Here is a 15,576-nt window from a genome sequence, read left to right as displayed (position 1 = left end):
ACGTAGATAATAAGATTGAATAGGACATACAAAGAATATATGAAGGCTCGGAATACTTAATGTACACATGGGCAACAGTCTGCCAAACAGCCTACACATGTATGAGATTGGGGCCAAATGAAGACTATGAAATGTATTATTTATTTTTGTTAAAACCATTGTTTTTTTATAAATAGGACCACTATAGAAGGTGATAATTGGTATGTATAGATATTTCGTCATATTGTCTTATGGTATTTCTTCATTTGGAACAATAACTACGTGTTAATACATTAATGCTGAACATTAATTTTCACATAACTGATGTGGAAACATCTTGATAGAGTGATTTACCATTGAGACTTTAAGAACTATTAAGTTAATGCTTATTATGCTCCGGCCTGTTAGACAAAAAATAAGCAGCTAGTTAGTTTTTGAGTTATAGTGTTGTAAATATTTGTGTTACCTTTGCTCATGTGCTGCTTTGTCTTTGTTTGGCGGTCATGTGGTAAATATAGAATTTAAAGAATAGTCGCTTATTCATGCGTTAAAAATCATACCATACCAGCTCATGGGAAAAAAGACAACATCGTTTCAAATCAAATCTGAACTTCAATTAATGTACAGCCTTTACTCAACAACAAGATATACCAACTGTACCTATAAAGCACCAAGGTGACCAGAACAAGGAGTCGACACTCACAGAAAAATTACTTATCAACGGACTCATGTTAAACTCACCAAGAGGTCAAGTTGGTGGCAATCTCAGATCCATTACTGAAGTACTTTTATATGATCTCCCAAGGATTTGTAGTCATTTTGGATGCTGTGGTAGAACGTCAGAGTGAGAGATGCCAATCATTTTTGGTTTACGTACTAAAGACAATGAGGTGTCAGAAAGCAGTTGCTAATTTGCTGTGAAATGTCCAACCATTTGTGCCAGTAGCTCTCAACCTTACACTTTTGAACACATGTTCTGCCTTTACTTATATATATATTTTTTTCCTATGAAATGTTAGATTGTGTAATCCCAAAAGAACAATATATGATACTTCAGATAATGAGGCCAGAGAGATAGTAACAGGTGTGACTATTGTGGAATACATCCAGTCACCTCTCACATCATCATCATGGATGCAAGTGCTCTTATTGTGAAGAGGAGTCTAATATCTAATCCTTCCCTACAGCTATTCCAAGACATTATGTTGCCGGCATAATGCACAAATGTGCAATATTTAATGAGAAAGATCTTCTTTTCTTTTTTTTTAAAGGAAGAGGGAAATGGTGTGTTATTGCTCTTCAGAAAACTGACAGCACCTTCTCATTCTTCTCCACTGTGCTACTTCAAAGTAAAAAGACGATTATATTTGTTTGATTGGCCACTGAGGGAGATATTAAATTGCATTATTATCATGAGTTTTTTATTGACGTGGTTCTCATTTTTTACAATAGTATCTAGAGTGTCAGCATCTTAACTGAGTTCAAAAGACGTTTGTCCCTTTGCAAATATTAATCTTTTTACAAATGTTTCTCCAATTGTTGGCTCATTACTATTTTGTCTTTTATGTCACTTTTCTCATGACAAATATGTGATTGCCATATTTTATGGTCCAGCATTTCAGCCCCCATGTTGTGGGAATGCACTTGTTTTGATATTTTTTGAAAAAGATATATTACAGAAAGCTGACATCTATCTTGACATGAAATGTAGCATATCATCTCATTCCTTTTTTATCCTTAGCTTAATACACACCACCAACATCTCTTTATATTCATCAAAAAAGTACATCTTCTGCTTTTAATGTTGCCTCATTTACATTGAATATGCTGTGATTCTTTTCATACGACTTCGAGTTTTGCAAGTTTATTGAAATTATAACTTGGATAAATTAACAGTTTTAAATAAAGTTGTTTTTTATTTTATCCAGTTTTTATCCACCTTTATAAGAGAAATATCCAGAGTGGATGATAACATAAGAGTAAGTAAAATGAGTAAAATATATGTGTAATACATTGTCTTAGTCATAAACTTTTTTTTTTTTTTAAAGAGGATTTTGCATGTAAATCTTTATTTTTCAACATAAATTATATTTAGCAAATAATATGTACAATTTAAATAAATTATTCAATTTGCCTAAATATAAGCTATATGTTTTTTGGCCTTAAGAGGACACAGAAAACTGAGCTGCGAGTGTTTAAGTGTTATAAACTACATTTTGATAAGAGGGATTTCACGTGAAATACTCCAAGATAATTACAATTATTTTAAGGATCGTCCAGAAATCAATGCAGATGGTAATGTCAGGCTTATCCCAGGTATGCACGGCAAAGATAAGAATGATTAAATCCACCGGCGCATTAATGAGTATGTAGATGTAAAATAATCCTAAAAGGCATGGCAGGGTTGCTGTAGGAGAAGCCAAATGTCAAGTGGCATTTTATTTTCTGGAGGATCCTTTTTAAAAAGGGACACGGTTCTTTCTTATCCAAACTGAGCCCTCAGAGCCTCTCAGATCTCATACAGCAACACAAAGCGCACAAGAGGGGCTGTGCACAGAGACGGGATTTGTGGCGAGAACACAGGATGTCCATTTGAAAAAAAAAACCTTCTCTGTCATAGTTATTGGAAAATTCATTCAATTGTGGCAAATTAGATGTAGAGCAATAACGTAAAAACAAAAATGGATACACGTGATACAATGATAAAACGTGTTTTTGCTGTGTTGGGTAAGGAATTAGGCTACTTTACGTTGTGTGTTTTTAGATTATTATTATTTTATTTCCAAAGCTATAATCGGTTACAATGTGAAAATACCAGATTTGCGTATTCCAGTCATCCGGCGCAGTACAGTCAATCTATTTATATCTAATCTGATTTAGTTTACTTGGATATAATATGGCAAATAAACGGATATAATGTCTGTGATGGAGGCTGGTGGAAAAAACATGTGGTTAGTCATTTGGCTTGGAAATGAGAGGCTTATTTCTGAAGACGGTGATTTAAGCAGCAGCTCGAATGCTGTAAATGAGACCCTTAATATCATGGCCATAATTAATTGCGCAAATTTGTTTCTATTAAATAAAACTAACACATACTGAGAAAACTCTATTAGCCTTAATTAAGCTTGATATCCTAATTTAGGAAATGTGTGGTTGAAAACAAGGCGTTTTGGTAGATTTTTTCCCTGTCTTTCTCCGATAGTGAAAGCCTACCAGCTTTCTGCCTTTGGGCTGCTTTGCCTCCTTTGAGAGTTGGAAATGAGAAATGGAAATGGAAATACCAGGAGGTGCTAAATTAGCTGCCTGATCTGCACTTATTGCCGCATACAGGCCCCTATTACTTTGCCAATCTGTGCCTCTCTTTTAGCATTCCGGGCATGGAGAAGCTTCGAGATAGCAGATTTATCAAATGGGAAAATGAATGCATGATGATCAGTTAAATTGAAAATCAGCGTCTGCATGACAGCCCGACCTGACACCTCCGTAATTAGAAAGAAAAATGATGGCGTCCGATGCATAATAGAGCAAAAACAATTTACACTCTCCCATAATGATCCGGCGTTCAAATTGAAAATTTCTCCGGGTATAAATTGAATTCATAAAGTATGATTCATGGACGACACATCTCCTGGAGGCTGCCTGGGCATATCGATTGATAGTTTGTCTTGAATCATGCAGCGTGCAGCTCTCAGGCAAGAAAAGCTTAACTACTTAAGCAAATCGCTAATTTCACCTTAAGGCCACCAATGTGCAGCCAGCGATACTCCTATTCAGTGTGCTAATGAATTATGGATGAACTGGGCATACGTCCCAAATAGCCAAGACTAGCATGGAAAAACACACACCGAAAATTCTTAGGGGTTGTTTCACATTGGCCCCGGTTATGCCACAATTGAAAAAGTAAACCATGAGTTTGTATGATTTGAAAGAATTAAAAAGCAATGGATTTACCAATTTCAGCTTTGAATTTTGTCTTAATATTGGTAATGGAATAATGGAAACAATTAGAATATTCAAACCCTTAGAATACAATGTATAACAACATTGCAAGTCCCTTAAATATTTGGTTAAAATGTCACTCATATAAATATTAATGTGATGCCATGGACAATTTAAAACCCCTACAATAAGGTCTCTATAAGCAGCATCAGACAGAGGATACACCTCTAACCCTTAGCAGGCCTAATCCTCTGCATGCTCCCTGTGTGCCATGTTGGCTGGGTCTCCCCCCCCCCACCCCCCAACCTAATAAGACATTGCTTCCTAGAGCAAACAGCTGCATGGGTTGACATTTATGTAAATATTTTGAAAGGGACACTGGCTCAGAAAGTCATTTGCGCCGGCTCAAACCTCCGATTATTTTCAATGTATTTGCAAATCAAGAGACTAAACACTAAAGGGCTTGTGGGTTTTAACAGCAATGTGAGCATGTTTGGAAATAAATCTTTTGTTTTAAGATTTTTTATTTATTTATTCCCTACATTTGTTCCTTAGGTCGACGTGATATTGTGGTCATCAGTGCTAATATTGCAATAGGGGGGAGCAGATGTCCCAGATCCCGCGTGGCTTCCCTGGGGACCCCCAGCCCTATTAGAACAAATGTGTTCAGCTATTGTAAATAGGCACGTTTGCCTCAGCCCGTCCTATTACAGCCAACGCATGATCAATAGGCTGATAACACAGAAACATCAATGTAAAGCGACAGAACAATGAGGGATATCATCGAACATCTATCTTAATATAGCCCTGCTACAAGGGGCCCTGACAAAGTGGAGAGAGAAGGAGAAGAAAAAAAGCTCATGAAAATGCCTCCCCACGAATCCCCATCTCCTATCCAATATGCACAAACACACACACTCCCAGCTGCCGGGGCTATTATTTTCCTATTTCAATTTGACACCCAGGCCTTTTCATGCTAATTCTATTATTCTTGGAAGTTTATGTGATTTCATATCACTAGAAATCGGTAATGTATTATAACCCCCTTTGAGCTAAAATAAACTGAATCCCCCTGCAGTAGCCACCGGGAAAATAATTACTTTCATATCAAAACTCTGCAGGAGTCGAGCGGGTCCTTTTCGCCTCAGGCTCGTAACCTCATTTCAGTGGGGGCTTATAGATGAATAAATTTGTTAAGGCAATATACAAAGTACAACATGAGATTTCTTAAGAAAGCCCCTTCCTACTGTACAGTGGTCCTGCACTGACTGTATGTGCTGCTATTTAAGGTCTCACACGGTTTGAGGTGCTTGTATACAATAGATTTATTTAAGAAAAACCTTACATATATAAATAGTATAATACCTTTGTACAGCTCTTGAGGATTTTTGTTGGTCTTTTCTTTTGACAAGTTATCACACATTATCTAGAGACTCCTGACTCACACACACATACACACTCGCAGGGAGAGAAAGAGAGAGCACACCATTGTCAAAATATCAGCAAAGTGTGTGTGTGGGGGGGGGGCAATTAGATACGAAGATGTAGCCTAGTTAAGCTTTGGCCTAATGGAAGGTGTCGTTTAGAGGCTATATCAGTATGATGTCTTTTCTTTTTTTTACCCCAATGATTTATTCCATGTCGACATCTTCTTTAGAGTTTGTCTTTGTTTCAGCTGGACTGTCACTGAGGACACACTCGGGGGGGTCAGGCTGGTCCTTGATCTCTAAAAGCTCTTTTCTGTCTGCATCGACAGGCGTAATTGGACTGTGTTCGTGGACGAAAGTCGAATCGCTGCAAATAACAGAGGTCTGAGTACTTTTGCCAGTGGGAAAGGCGGCCCTCGGTGGGCTGGTGTGCGGTGATCGTGTCTTTTCCTCCGAGCCCACCTGTCCCTTCGGTGCCGGGTCTGCAGAGGCCGGGGAGCTGCTTCTACATCCCGCAGAGCCCGCAGACGTCACGCTGCAGCGGCTCTGGTTCCTCTCCGTGTGGCTGTCAGAGTTCAGCGTCTTCAGAGCAGTTTGGGGAACAATGAATCCAAGCGGCTGTGTGATGGGATAGAGCAGGAAGTGTCCCTTCCCTATCAAAGGCCGTGAGGGGGGTAAGGCCGCGGGGCTGCGCCTCGGTCTGGAGTCCGAGAGGAGGCTCTCCACGCTGAAAGGGTTCAGTTTCTGCACGCTGGACGCGCTGCTGTTGGCGCACAGTGACCGGAGGCTGCTGGCGTCCGGCGAGTCCGGCTCGGACCCGCGAGCATCCCGCTCCAAAAGTCTTTGGTTATGGTTGTGGATAGACTGAGGTGTCGGGTCGCAGCCCGCTTGGCTTCCCTCCATGGAGTCAAAAGGCGGGCCCGTGTGGTCGCTGTCGGTCACATGCGACACCCCGCTGTCGCTGTCTGATCCCGGGGTGTGAAATAAATCCCCAGCAGCGAGCCTGTTCTGGGACTTGAGCAGCCGGCGCTCCTGCTTTCGTTTCTTCTTCTCCATGCGGTCCACCTCTCTGCGGCGGATCTCCTCGGGGTCCATGGGCTCCCCGCTGCAGGTGGTGGGGTGGGCGTTGTGCGCAGGTCGACCCGGACCCTTCTTTGTGTTCTCCTTTTTCCTCCATTTGGCTCTGCGGTTCTGGAACCATACCTGCAGAGGAGAGGAAAAAAATCAGTGAAAACACGTGTAAAGTTATGTCAATGCAAGGGGGGGGGGGGAATTAATGAGGCAAAATATTGTCAGTGTTTTATTAATATGGTAATTAAGCAAACAGTGAGATTGCACCTTTCTATGCAGGCTTTTAATTAGGCCTTTGATTAATAAAAACAAATGTGTACATGACAAAAAAAAGTTGGTATTAGAGGCATAACAAAATAAGATTCATATTAACATAGTTAAAGTTTAGGTCAGGATTACATGTTTTTCATATTATTATTTCCTATGCTAACTCTACAATTAAACTTAGCAAGCTTTCACAATTATATTATAGTATAATAAAAGAAAGCATATTTTCTTATGCAAATAATCTAATAAAGGTATAGACTGGTTTTATTGTTTGCTATTTTTCTTTATCCAAGATTGCCAATACATTTGACAATACAACGCCATATTTCTGGTACAAAAATAATAATATAAAAAATATCAGCTGGCATTAAAAAGCCTACTTCATTAGTTTTCAAACTAAAGGTGTAATTAAAATTGATTTATTGGACTGACATAAGCCATGAAAGGTCTAACAACCCACATCCATCTCGTGTGCCCTTGTCATTATTATTATTTTTTTATTAATATGAGTTGTATAATATGAACTAAAATCAACCAATAGAACAGAATATTTATTTTGCTTGTATTTCACAGCAGTTTGGGTCAATAAACACATTGAGTCTTTGTCATGAGTGAATAATAAACAAAGGAATAACACACACACGCTTCAAATAATTAGTTGAAAAATATATAGGTACAAATGAATATTTACCTGAACCCTTGATTCTATCAAGTCCAATCGAAGAGCCAGTGCCTCTCTCATGAAAACGTCCGGATAGTGGCTCTCATTAAAAGCCTTTTCTAATTCCTCCAGCTGCCAACCAGTGAAATTTGTGCGAGTTCTCCGTCTCTTGCAACCAGGGCTATCTTTGTCTGGGTCCCCCGAGTCTGACAGCGGAATGAGAATAAATGTAAACAAAAGAGAAAAAATACACAGATATAATTCAAATACAACATTTTCATACAATTCTAACGAGCGTGGTTTCATGCATACGCGAGGATTTCTGCAAACATTAGAGCTGAAGAAAGGGATTTCATTTGAGATTAATTTGTTGCAGTCTAACATGCAGCTATATCTGAATAAAGAGGAATCCTTCACATGTTAACACGGGCATATCCTTGCTCTAGTATCTCCTGACTGACAGGAACATTGTTTTTGCTCGGCTGCATCTTCAGTTTTCAGGGATGGAAATGAAGTAGGAGGCGAATTATTCTCCTCTCTGCCTGTATGTGTGTGGCTCGGCTTGCCCTTTAAACACACCAAGAGGATAACTTAACGCAATATCCTGTCTTTGTTTCTTTCCGTTTCTGTCTGCGCGACCATGCAACCGACCTAGAGCAGATGTTATTGTGTGTATAACGGGGCTTACCTGACAGTTTGTACTGCTGATTATCTCCATTCATCCCGCAGCCCGAAGACAAGAGGTGGCTGGAATTGCCCACTGAAGCCGTGCAGGAGCCATTAAGTAATCCGTCTATAGAGAAGGGAAGCGCTGACGCAGATTGAAGTTGATGCCCGGCTAATTCGTAAACGTGATGGTGGCTGAGATGGTACGGGAAGCCCACCATCCCGCCGAGAGAGCCTCCGAACTGGGCGTGAGGAGCATCCAGTATCCTGCTGTCCATCATCCCGCAGGCAAAAGGAAACGACGTCTGGAGGCCGGTGATGGGAATTTAAAAAGCATGCAGTGAGTGTGGCCAACGAGTAGGGGACATGATGTGAAGGGAGGGATGAGCTGTACTTTATCCACATGAACCTCCCAATAATTAGCCCAGGCTCTGGGAATATGAGACCCAATGAGAAGCGGTAATGGACGCTGACGTCAGAGGCGCGCTCTGCAAACGCTCCCCGTATCGATTGCTAATTAAAGCTGACATCCACCTCAATAAACAATATCAGAGCTGTCACAACAAGACAGGAGGGCTTTGATAAGAACTACATCGCAACTACACGGGGGACCCACCGGGAGGAAGGGCTCCACTGATCCCGGGAAGGAAGGGCTACAGGCGGATGTGTTAGGCCAGCGGCTCCCGGACTTTTTGTTCAGCGGAGGGGCTGCAAATAGGTGGATATTAGACCAGATTAGAACTAAATGGTCATATTTTATACATTTTAATTAACATTTTTGAGAGTTTTCACCTTTTTGCAAATGCACGTCTTTTCAGGACCTAGCAGAACACAACTTTAAAATGTGAAAAACTAGCCTACAATACAATGCTAACTGATAAACTGAAAAATATTATTTTATAAAGGGATACATGGGACCCTTTCCGGTCCCTGAGCTTCACATTGGAAGCCACTGAGTTAAAATACCCCCCACCCCCATGTTATTTATGGTTGATCATTTAAACACATTACACCTTTACACCTAGACAGGTTCACGTGCATGGCGTAAAACAAATAGGGCGACTGTTGAAATATGGTTGTGTATTTAAAAGGGGAGTTGAGATATTGCTAAAGGCACAAAGCGAATACAACTATAATATTTCACTGTTACAGGGCAAAATAATCAGTTACGACCAACATTTATATGAACAAAATATATGACCAAATACAGAAAGGATACACATAGAATACAAGAAAAAACTTCCAAACATGCATTACAGGCATGCACAACATTTCCTGTCAGGAAGCACAATTGGAAAGCTCTTCCACTTGTGCAACCCCTGCACTCAATATGTGACTAGCCTAAATCCTATCTGCTCATTAGGTTTTCAAATAATTAATTCGACTTTATTTATCCCAAGTCTGGCGCTGTCATAATGTTAATCAGAGTTGAAATTTCGCACCCCACTCATTCCCTGACCCTTGGCACCCGGATTGGCATGTTGTAATAACCTGAATCTCTCAACAGAAGCTGCGATAATTGTTACCCTATTAGCATGCAAATTGTTTAATTAATATTATTATGAGGAAGTATATAATCCGCTCGTCACTTGACCCCCGAGCCCAAATAACAACCCCTCTGTATTTCCAGTGTGTGTAGCCTTACATTTTAATGAACTCCTCAGAAATGATCTCCATCCTTCCTTTAATAGCAGCATGTGTGGACTCGTCTTTGAAGCTCTTTGTATTTTTTACTTTAATTTTAACGCACATGGACAGGATCTTATGAATAATTCCTCCCCATTCATTTCTTTTTTGAACATCTAAAATTCAATAATTGCTTTTCCGTTCTTTACCAAGCACACACATAAGGCTGTCCCCCCCCAACTCGGCGAACAGGAGCTCAATGAAAGGCAGCCCTTGACACAGTCTCCAGAGACATTGCATTTAAATCCGTTTTTCTACAACCGGGTGACATTGTCAGATTCCAGCTTTAATTAACCCGATAATAAGGCGAACAAGGCCAGCATTCAGTGCACTGTTGTCTGCCTTGTTACCTTTTTATAACTGGCTCTTTTGGCAGCTTGTTCAGAGGGAAAAATAATAATAATAAAAAAAAACGTGTTGTTTTTTTCTCTCTCAATGTGTGTTGCAGCTGGACACATCGTCTTTATTGCATTTATGTGTTGTTGATCCAAATCAATAAGAGCACAGGAGGGGGGGGGCGGGGGGGGGGGGGGGGGGGGGGGGGGGCTATAGACTAATTGATTCAACTTTCCATCCAAAGAGATAAATTCCAGGAGGGCTCAGAGATCATGACAGATACACCTCAGCACTGATATGTGGTTTTCTAATAAAGTGTTGGGAGTAAATAAAAAAACGTTAGTTACTTTACAAGGAAAATGGAAGGGGCATCCTTTATGTGCATATACAAGCTTAAAATGTGCAATTGTGGGATTTCAAAGATAGTGTGGACAACTTGCCCTTTCTAAAACATCAAAACACATTTTACTTTTTACTTTTGCTACTTGATATGTTACTGTTTGTGGCAACTTATCACCCCAATAGATCCCTTTAAGCACTTTTTATAGGATAAAACAGCATTGCCGCCATTAGATATTACCTTTCCAATGTATTGATACGCGTAAGTGGAAGATAATATGATCAGTAACAGATAGAGAAGCACAGAAAGTGTATTATATCTATGATGACAGGATGCTTCTGACTTGCTTTACACTTCGATCTAGACATGTTTTCTGATGTTGATGCTCTTTGCCATATGTTAATTTGATCATTTAGGGGTGTTACATTTTGCTATAATCACTTAAGGATGCTGTTTAGTCCACTAATACCCACAACAGTGATGAATTAGATGAAGGAAAACAGCAGTGGCACTGATAGAGCACATTGTAGAGTCCCTTGAATACACACAGACACACTAAATCCCCATATTCACTCCTTGTCCAAGAGTTCAAAAGTCCCAATCCTGAGAAATACATGTTTTCTGGACTCTTTCAACCCATCAAAGTTTCTTTTTGACGCTAAACAAACAGAAGTCAACCACCTCTAGCTCCACTTTATCTCTTCCTTCCCTAAATAAATCTCTTTAATGCCAACTTTATGTGTTGTTTGTCAATTTGGCTGAGTCTCCTAAGAGGATTTTGCAGCTCACCTGCACCAGATAACCAGATAACTGACATTTATAGGCATGCCATCTTAATATACCCTAGGTGTTAAGATGATACAGCCCAACCCCCCCCCCCCTTCCCCAAAATGACACAGGCCTTATCAAGACACCATCCAACACTGATGCTTACTTTAGCAGCATAGAATCAAATTCATTTTTAATTAGGCAGGCAAATTAATAGGCAGCAGTTTAGGAGTTTAATTACTCAATTAACTTCACGCACGTTAATTTTTAACTATCTAAATTAGGTTGCACATTATTCGATTTGATGATAATTATAGAATTAAATCTAAATTAATTGTTTTGGATGATTTGGATGAACTAGATGCAATTCCAATTAAACAGTAAGAAAAAAAAGCTGGATGCCATTTTAAGCTCACAAATCCTTTGATTCGATTTTAAGCAAGAATCTCTGCCTGGAAATGTTTCCCTCTGATCCCGCAAATTCTCTCTCTCCTCTAATCCCACAATTAAAAGTTTCCTCCCATCTAATTATCTGTAATTGTGCCGCTGTCAAAGTAGAATGGAGAAGTGAAAGCGATTGATTTGGACTTTTAATTCAGTTCATTTCTGATAGAAGAGAAAGTAATTCCCTTCAAATTACCTCATTCAATCCTGACACCCTAATGCCCTTCAAAAATCTTTTTTTTTCACTCCCCAGCATTTATATATTAAAAAATGAAGCCAGAATGACTAGTGCCTCCTAATAATAATAACCAAACTTCCATTAGAATAATAATTTCATTTCAATTAAAACTGACTTATCACCTTTGCTAAAACGTGCTTAATATGCCGAAAATTATCAATGCTTGAAGGAGCCCAAACTGGGGAGTCTAATTGTAATCAGCAAATCAGAGGTGCTTGTCGCTGCCGTGCCTTTGCAGAGAGGCAGTCTCGGAAATAGAACTAATTTACTCAACTCCCCCGGGAAATCCGCTCAACAGATTAACATTTTCAAAATATAGTAATGATATAATTTGAGAAATGGTGACGCCAATTTGTGAGGAGCCTTTGTGCGGAATAATTTGCATTTTTTTTTCTCCTTCGCCACCGCCTGCATTTTGCCCCCGTTAATTACAGCTCCGCAGATGAAGGGTGTGCTGTTTGACTCAGTGCTTATTATTCAACTTCAATATAATAATTCGACTCTACAGGAATATAAAAAAGTGGAGCCCATCCGAATTTTTAAGCCATCCTCCATATAATCCCCAAATGGTTTTGGATGGGGTGGTATGAAGTATGAATAGGTGCATATATGTGGGAATATAGTGTGCCTGTCACTGTGGGTGTCTGTTATTATATAGCTCATATAGCTGCTTATAGGAAAGGCACATTATGGGGTTGTTTGATTTTTAAGCATCTTAGACACAACCAAAACACCATTACAGTTTCCTGAGAGAGATATGTAATAAATAAACTCCACTTACAAATGTCATCATATGCAGGTGTATTGAACTGTGATGCATCTGAACAGCACATTTATAAACTTTAGAGACTAATCCAAAAACTGAGGATAAAGTTGAGACAAGGCCTGAGAAATGGAGCTATTTATTAACACCATCATACACCAACTTGCTCGGCTTGTGTGGTTTGTTCTGACTGCAGCCAAATTGGAAGTGATGGCAGGGTAGCTCGCAGTCCCTGGCTGTTTCCTCACATTACAAAAGATCTGCTAGAGAGAGCGGTGACTGTACTCTGCGGCCCGGCCATCTGCTGCTGTTCAGAAAATATGGAAAACCCCCAGAGAGACTTACTGTAGAACTATACACTGCAGCAAAACAAGACAGCATGTTCTAACACAAAAAGACAGATTGAAGCTTAATGTGAACTTTTGAGATTCATGCTCAACAAACTTGAGGCTTATGTTTTAACACTGCTATTGCTGTTCTTTCCCAGACACAAATATGGAGCAGGAAATGTATATTTTGGACATCATTGGTTGTTGTTGGATCATGTGGATGACAGGTTTAAGGTCATATTCTGCAGGAACATCAACACTCTTTCAAACTCCATCCTGCATTTTGTTATAAATCATCATGAAATTATCAAATAATTCAAACCAAAATAAGACAGCACTAGTATACCTACCTAGTGCTGGACCTTTTGGCCTCTTTGACCTCTTCATCCAACCAAGAAGTCACAAGTGTGCATTAAAAGACCTGTTGTGCCCTCTAGTGGCTGTTTTCTTTACAGTGTTTATCTATATGGTGTGTTGACCTATGCATAAGCAAACACATGTTTACCACATCAGGACCTATTGAAATATGAAGCAGGGTGGCAAGAGAGCACAAAACATCATTATTTATTTTGTTCAAAACATCAAGTTAGCCAAAGAGTTCTTGAGCAAGACCTGACCTCTAACTGAACTCACAGTAATCACTGACACAATGTATTAATAATGTGATATAGATGTTAATAAAACATTCTCAGTTTCAAGGTCAGATCTGCAGTCAAATAAAACCTTTTTTTGACTGGGTAAGGACTAAAATAAGTCATACTGCCAAACACTCACAGAGACGAGTTCATAACAATATATAAGCCCAAAAGTTTAAAAGGACTGAAATGTTCAAAAAAAGTACTTAAACTTCGGTAAATGTTCTCCATTTGAGGCAGAGTAATAATTGGCCATCTGCCAAATACAATTACATTTTATGTCAACTGCCATCATTGCAGATATGTTTCCTAATATTAAGAAATCATGTTTTTTAAAGCTATTCCTACATTTTACAATAGTCAAGAACTAAGGTTAGATGATATATTGCATATCTATAGCAACTTGTACCACTGAATCAGTGTTTACAATGTTAACACAATCTACATAGGTTTCTGATGTGGACGACAAAACATATTGCAGGTGAGAGAAGAAAACGTTATTTCAGACACTAATTGGTAAAAAAAACTTGAAAAATGTAAAAGTTTCCTTTTCATCATTCCTTTCTCTAGTGTTTTGGCTAACACTGGCACATTTACACTGATGTTAATCAATACCATATACTCTAGACGTTACTGAACTGCACCGCTGAGAGATTCTGTAATGCTGTATTACTGATAATCTGTGATTGCGCATTGAACAACAATTGAAGAGGAGAAGTGTGTGTCTGCGGTGTGTGTGTGTGTGTGTGTGTGTGTGTGTGTGTGTGTGTGTGTGTGTGTGTGTGTGTGTGTGTGTGTGTGTGTGTGTGTGTGTGTGTGTGTGTGTGTGTGTGTGTGGAGGGCCAGGTGTTTCCAGAGCGGAGCCATCTGGACGCAGCGTTAGCAGCTTATGAGGCAGGTGTTACACAACAGGAAGTTATGCTCACTGTAACTGCCGCTGCCTGTTCCTGGTGATGCACTATTACATTATATTAACAGTTCAAACAGGGGCAATACGTTGTGATTGAGATTAGTTACTGATCCCTAGTAGTTTGGGTGGTTTGAGGAGCTGAAATATGACAGAAAAGTAATGGCTACACTGAAAAAGTCATGAAATAATCATTGTCTTATATATAATGCAATATCATAACATATAACATTTTTTAATGATTGCAATATCTATTCAAATATTCTTTCAGTCTATTTACCAATTGTTATGACTCTTTAAATACAGTGAAAATGTCCAAATAGCTTACATGCTTGTTTGTGGCTTTTGTGTCAATAGAAAATTAGTTTCTCAGAGAAGACTTTACAACAATGTAGTGACAATATACAAGCATACACACGCTATATTTGTAATGTCAATACTGTCACTAAATCGGGATACATCTCTATTCATGTCTCCTTGTAGAGGAATCCTGCTGCCATCAACTGGTACAAAGTGCAAAGACACCACTCAGCCTTGTAGTATTACACAAAGAAGTTTCCTGCACTGATTTTAAGTCATCCGTTTGCTATAGATTTAGCCTGTGTGCCATCTAAAATAATAATGGGGTCGATTTCACTCCACTTCACTCACTCATCTGAGAAAACACCCCAAACTCAAACTCTAGAACACACTAAAGGATCGGTTCTCGGTAAATTGTCAAAAGATTGGATGATTGGACTTGAGTTTAAAAAATTGATGTCAAATTGCGATATTGGAATTATACGGCTCCATTTCACTTTTTATTAAAACCGAGTTACACACATTTTCATGAATGCTGAATATTACTTGAGGCTTTTTCAAAGACTCTTTTGGGGTTTAATATTCACAAAGATAGAGATTATGTAACTATTTTTCCATCTGGCTCGCCAAATCTTTAATGATCAGTTCATCAGAGCTGCTGTCGGCCCACTGGAGAAAAAGTTATTCTTCCAGCCTCAGAAGATTGAATTTCTTATGACTCCTATTAAGACTTAAATCAGCCCTTAACTTTGGCTTCTCCTAAAGTTAAAATGAAGTATGATGTGTTTATTTAAGATAAGATTTAGTGTTGATCCACACA

At 39.2% G+C, this 15,576-nt stretch overlaps 1 protein-coding gene across 1 annotated transcript; it reads right to left on the bottom strand.

The window, feature by feature from the left end:
- Positions 1-5,501: 5,501 nt before the first annotated feature.
- uncx (UNC homeobox) lies at positions 5,502-8,306 on the bottom strand. The gene is made up of 3 exons (XM_034143839.1): positions 8,033-8,306; positions 7,375-7,550; positions 5,502-6,548 (listed from the first exon to the last, which is right to left on the bottom strand). Exons 1-3 carry the CDS (start codon positions 8,289-8,291, stop codon positions 5,550-5,552), a joined length of 1,434 nt encoding a protein of 477 aa, XP_033999730.1. The 5' UTR covers positions 8,292-8,306; the 3' UTR covers positions 5,502-5,549.
- Positions 8,307-15,576: the final 7,270 nt, after the last annotated feature.

The sequence above is a fragment of the Trematomus bernacchii genome, unplaced genomic scaffold (genome assembly GCF_902827165.1).
Source record: "Trematomus bernacchii unplaced genomic scaffold, fTreBer1.1, whole genome shotgun sequence".
Taxonomy (NCBI): domain Eukaryota; kingdom Metazoa; phylum Chordata; class Actinopteri; order Perciformes; family Nototheniidae; genus Trematomus; species Trematomus bernacchii.
The sequence above is the reverse complement of the archived record's forward strand: the minus strand, read 5'-3'. Positions and strand labels throughout refer to the sequence as shown.

Coding starts and splice junctions, on each gene's coding strand:
- uncx (XM_034143839.1), bottom strand. CDS start 8,291: ATGATGGACAGCAGGATACTGGATGCTCCTCACGCCCAGTTCGGAGGC. Junction 7,551..8,032: donor TCAGCAGTACAAACTGTCAG/GTAAGCCCCGTT, acceptor TTCCGCTGTCAG/ACTCGGGGGACCCAGACAAA. Junction 6,549..7,374: donor TGATAGAATCAAGGGTTCAG/GTAAATATTCAT, acceptor TCTCCTCTGCAG/GTATGGTTCCAGAACCGCAG.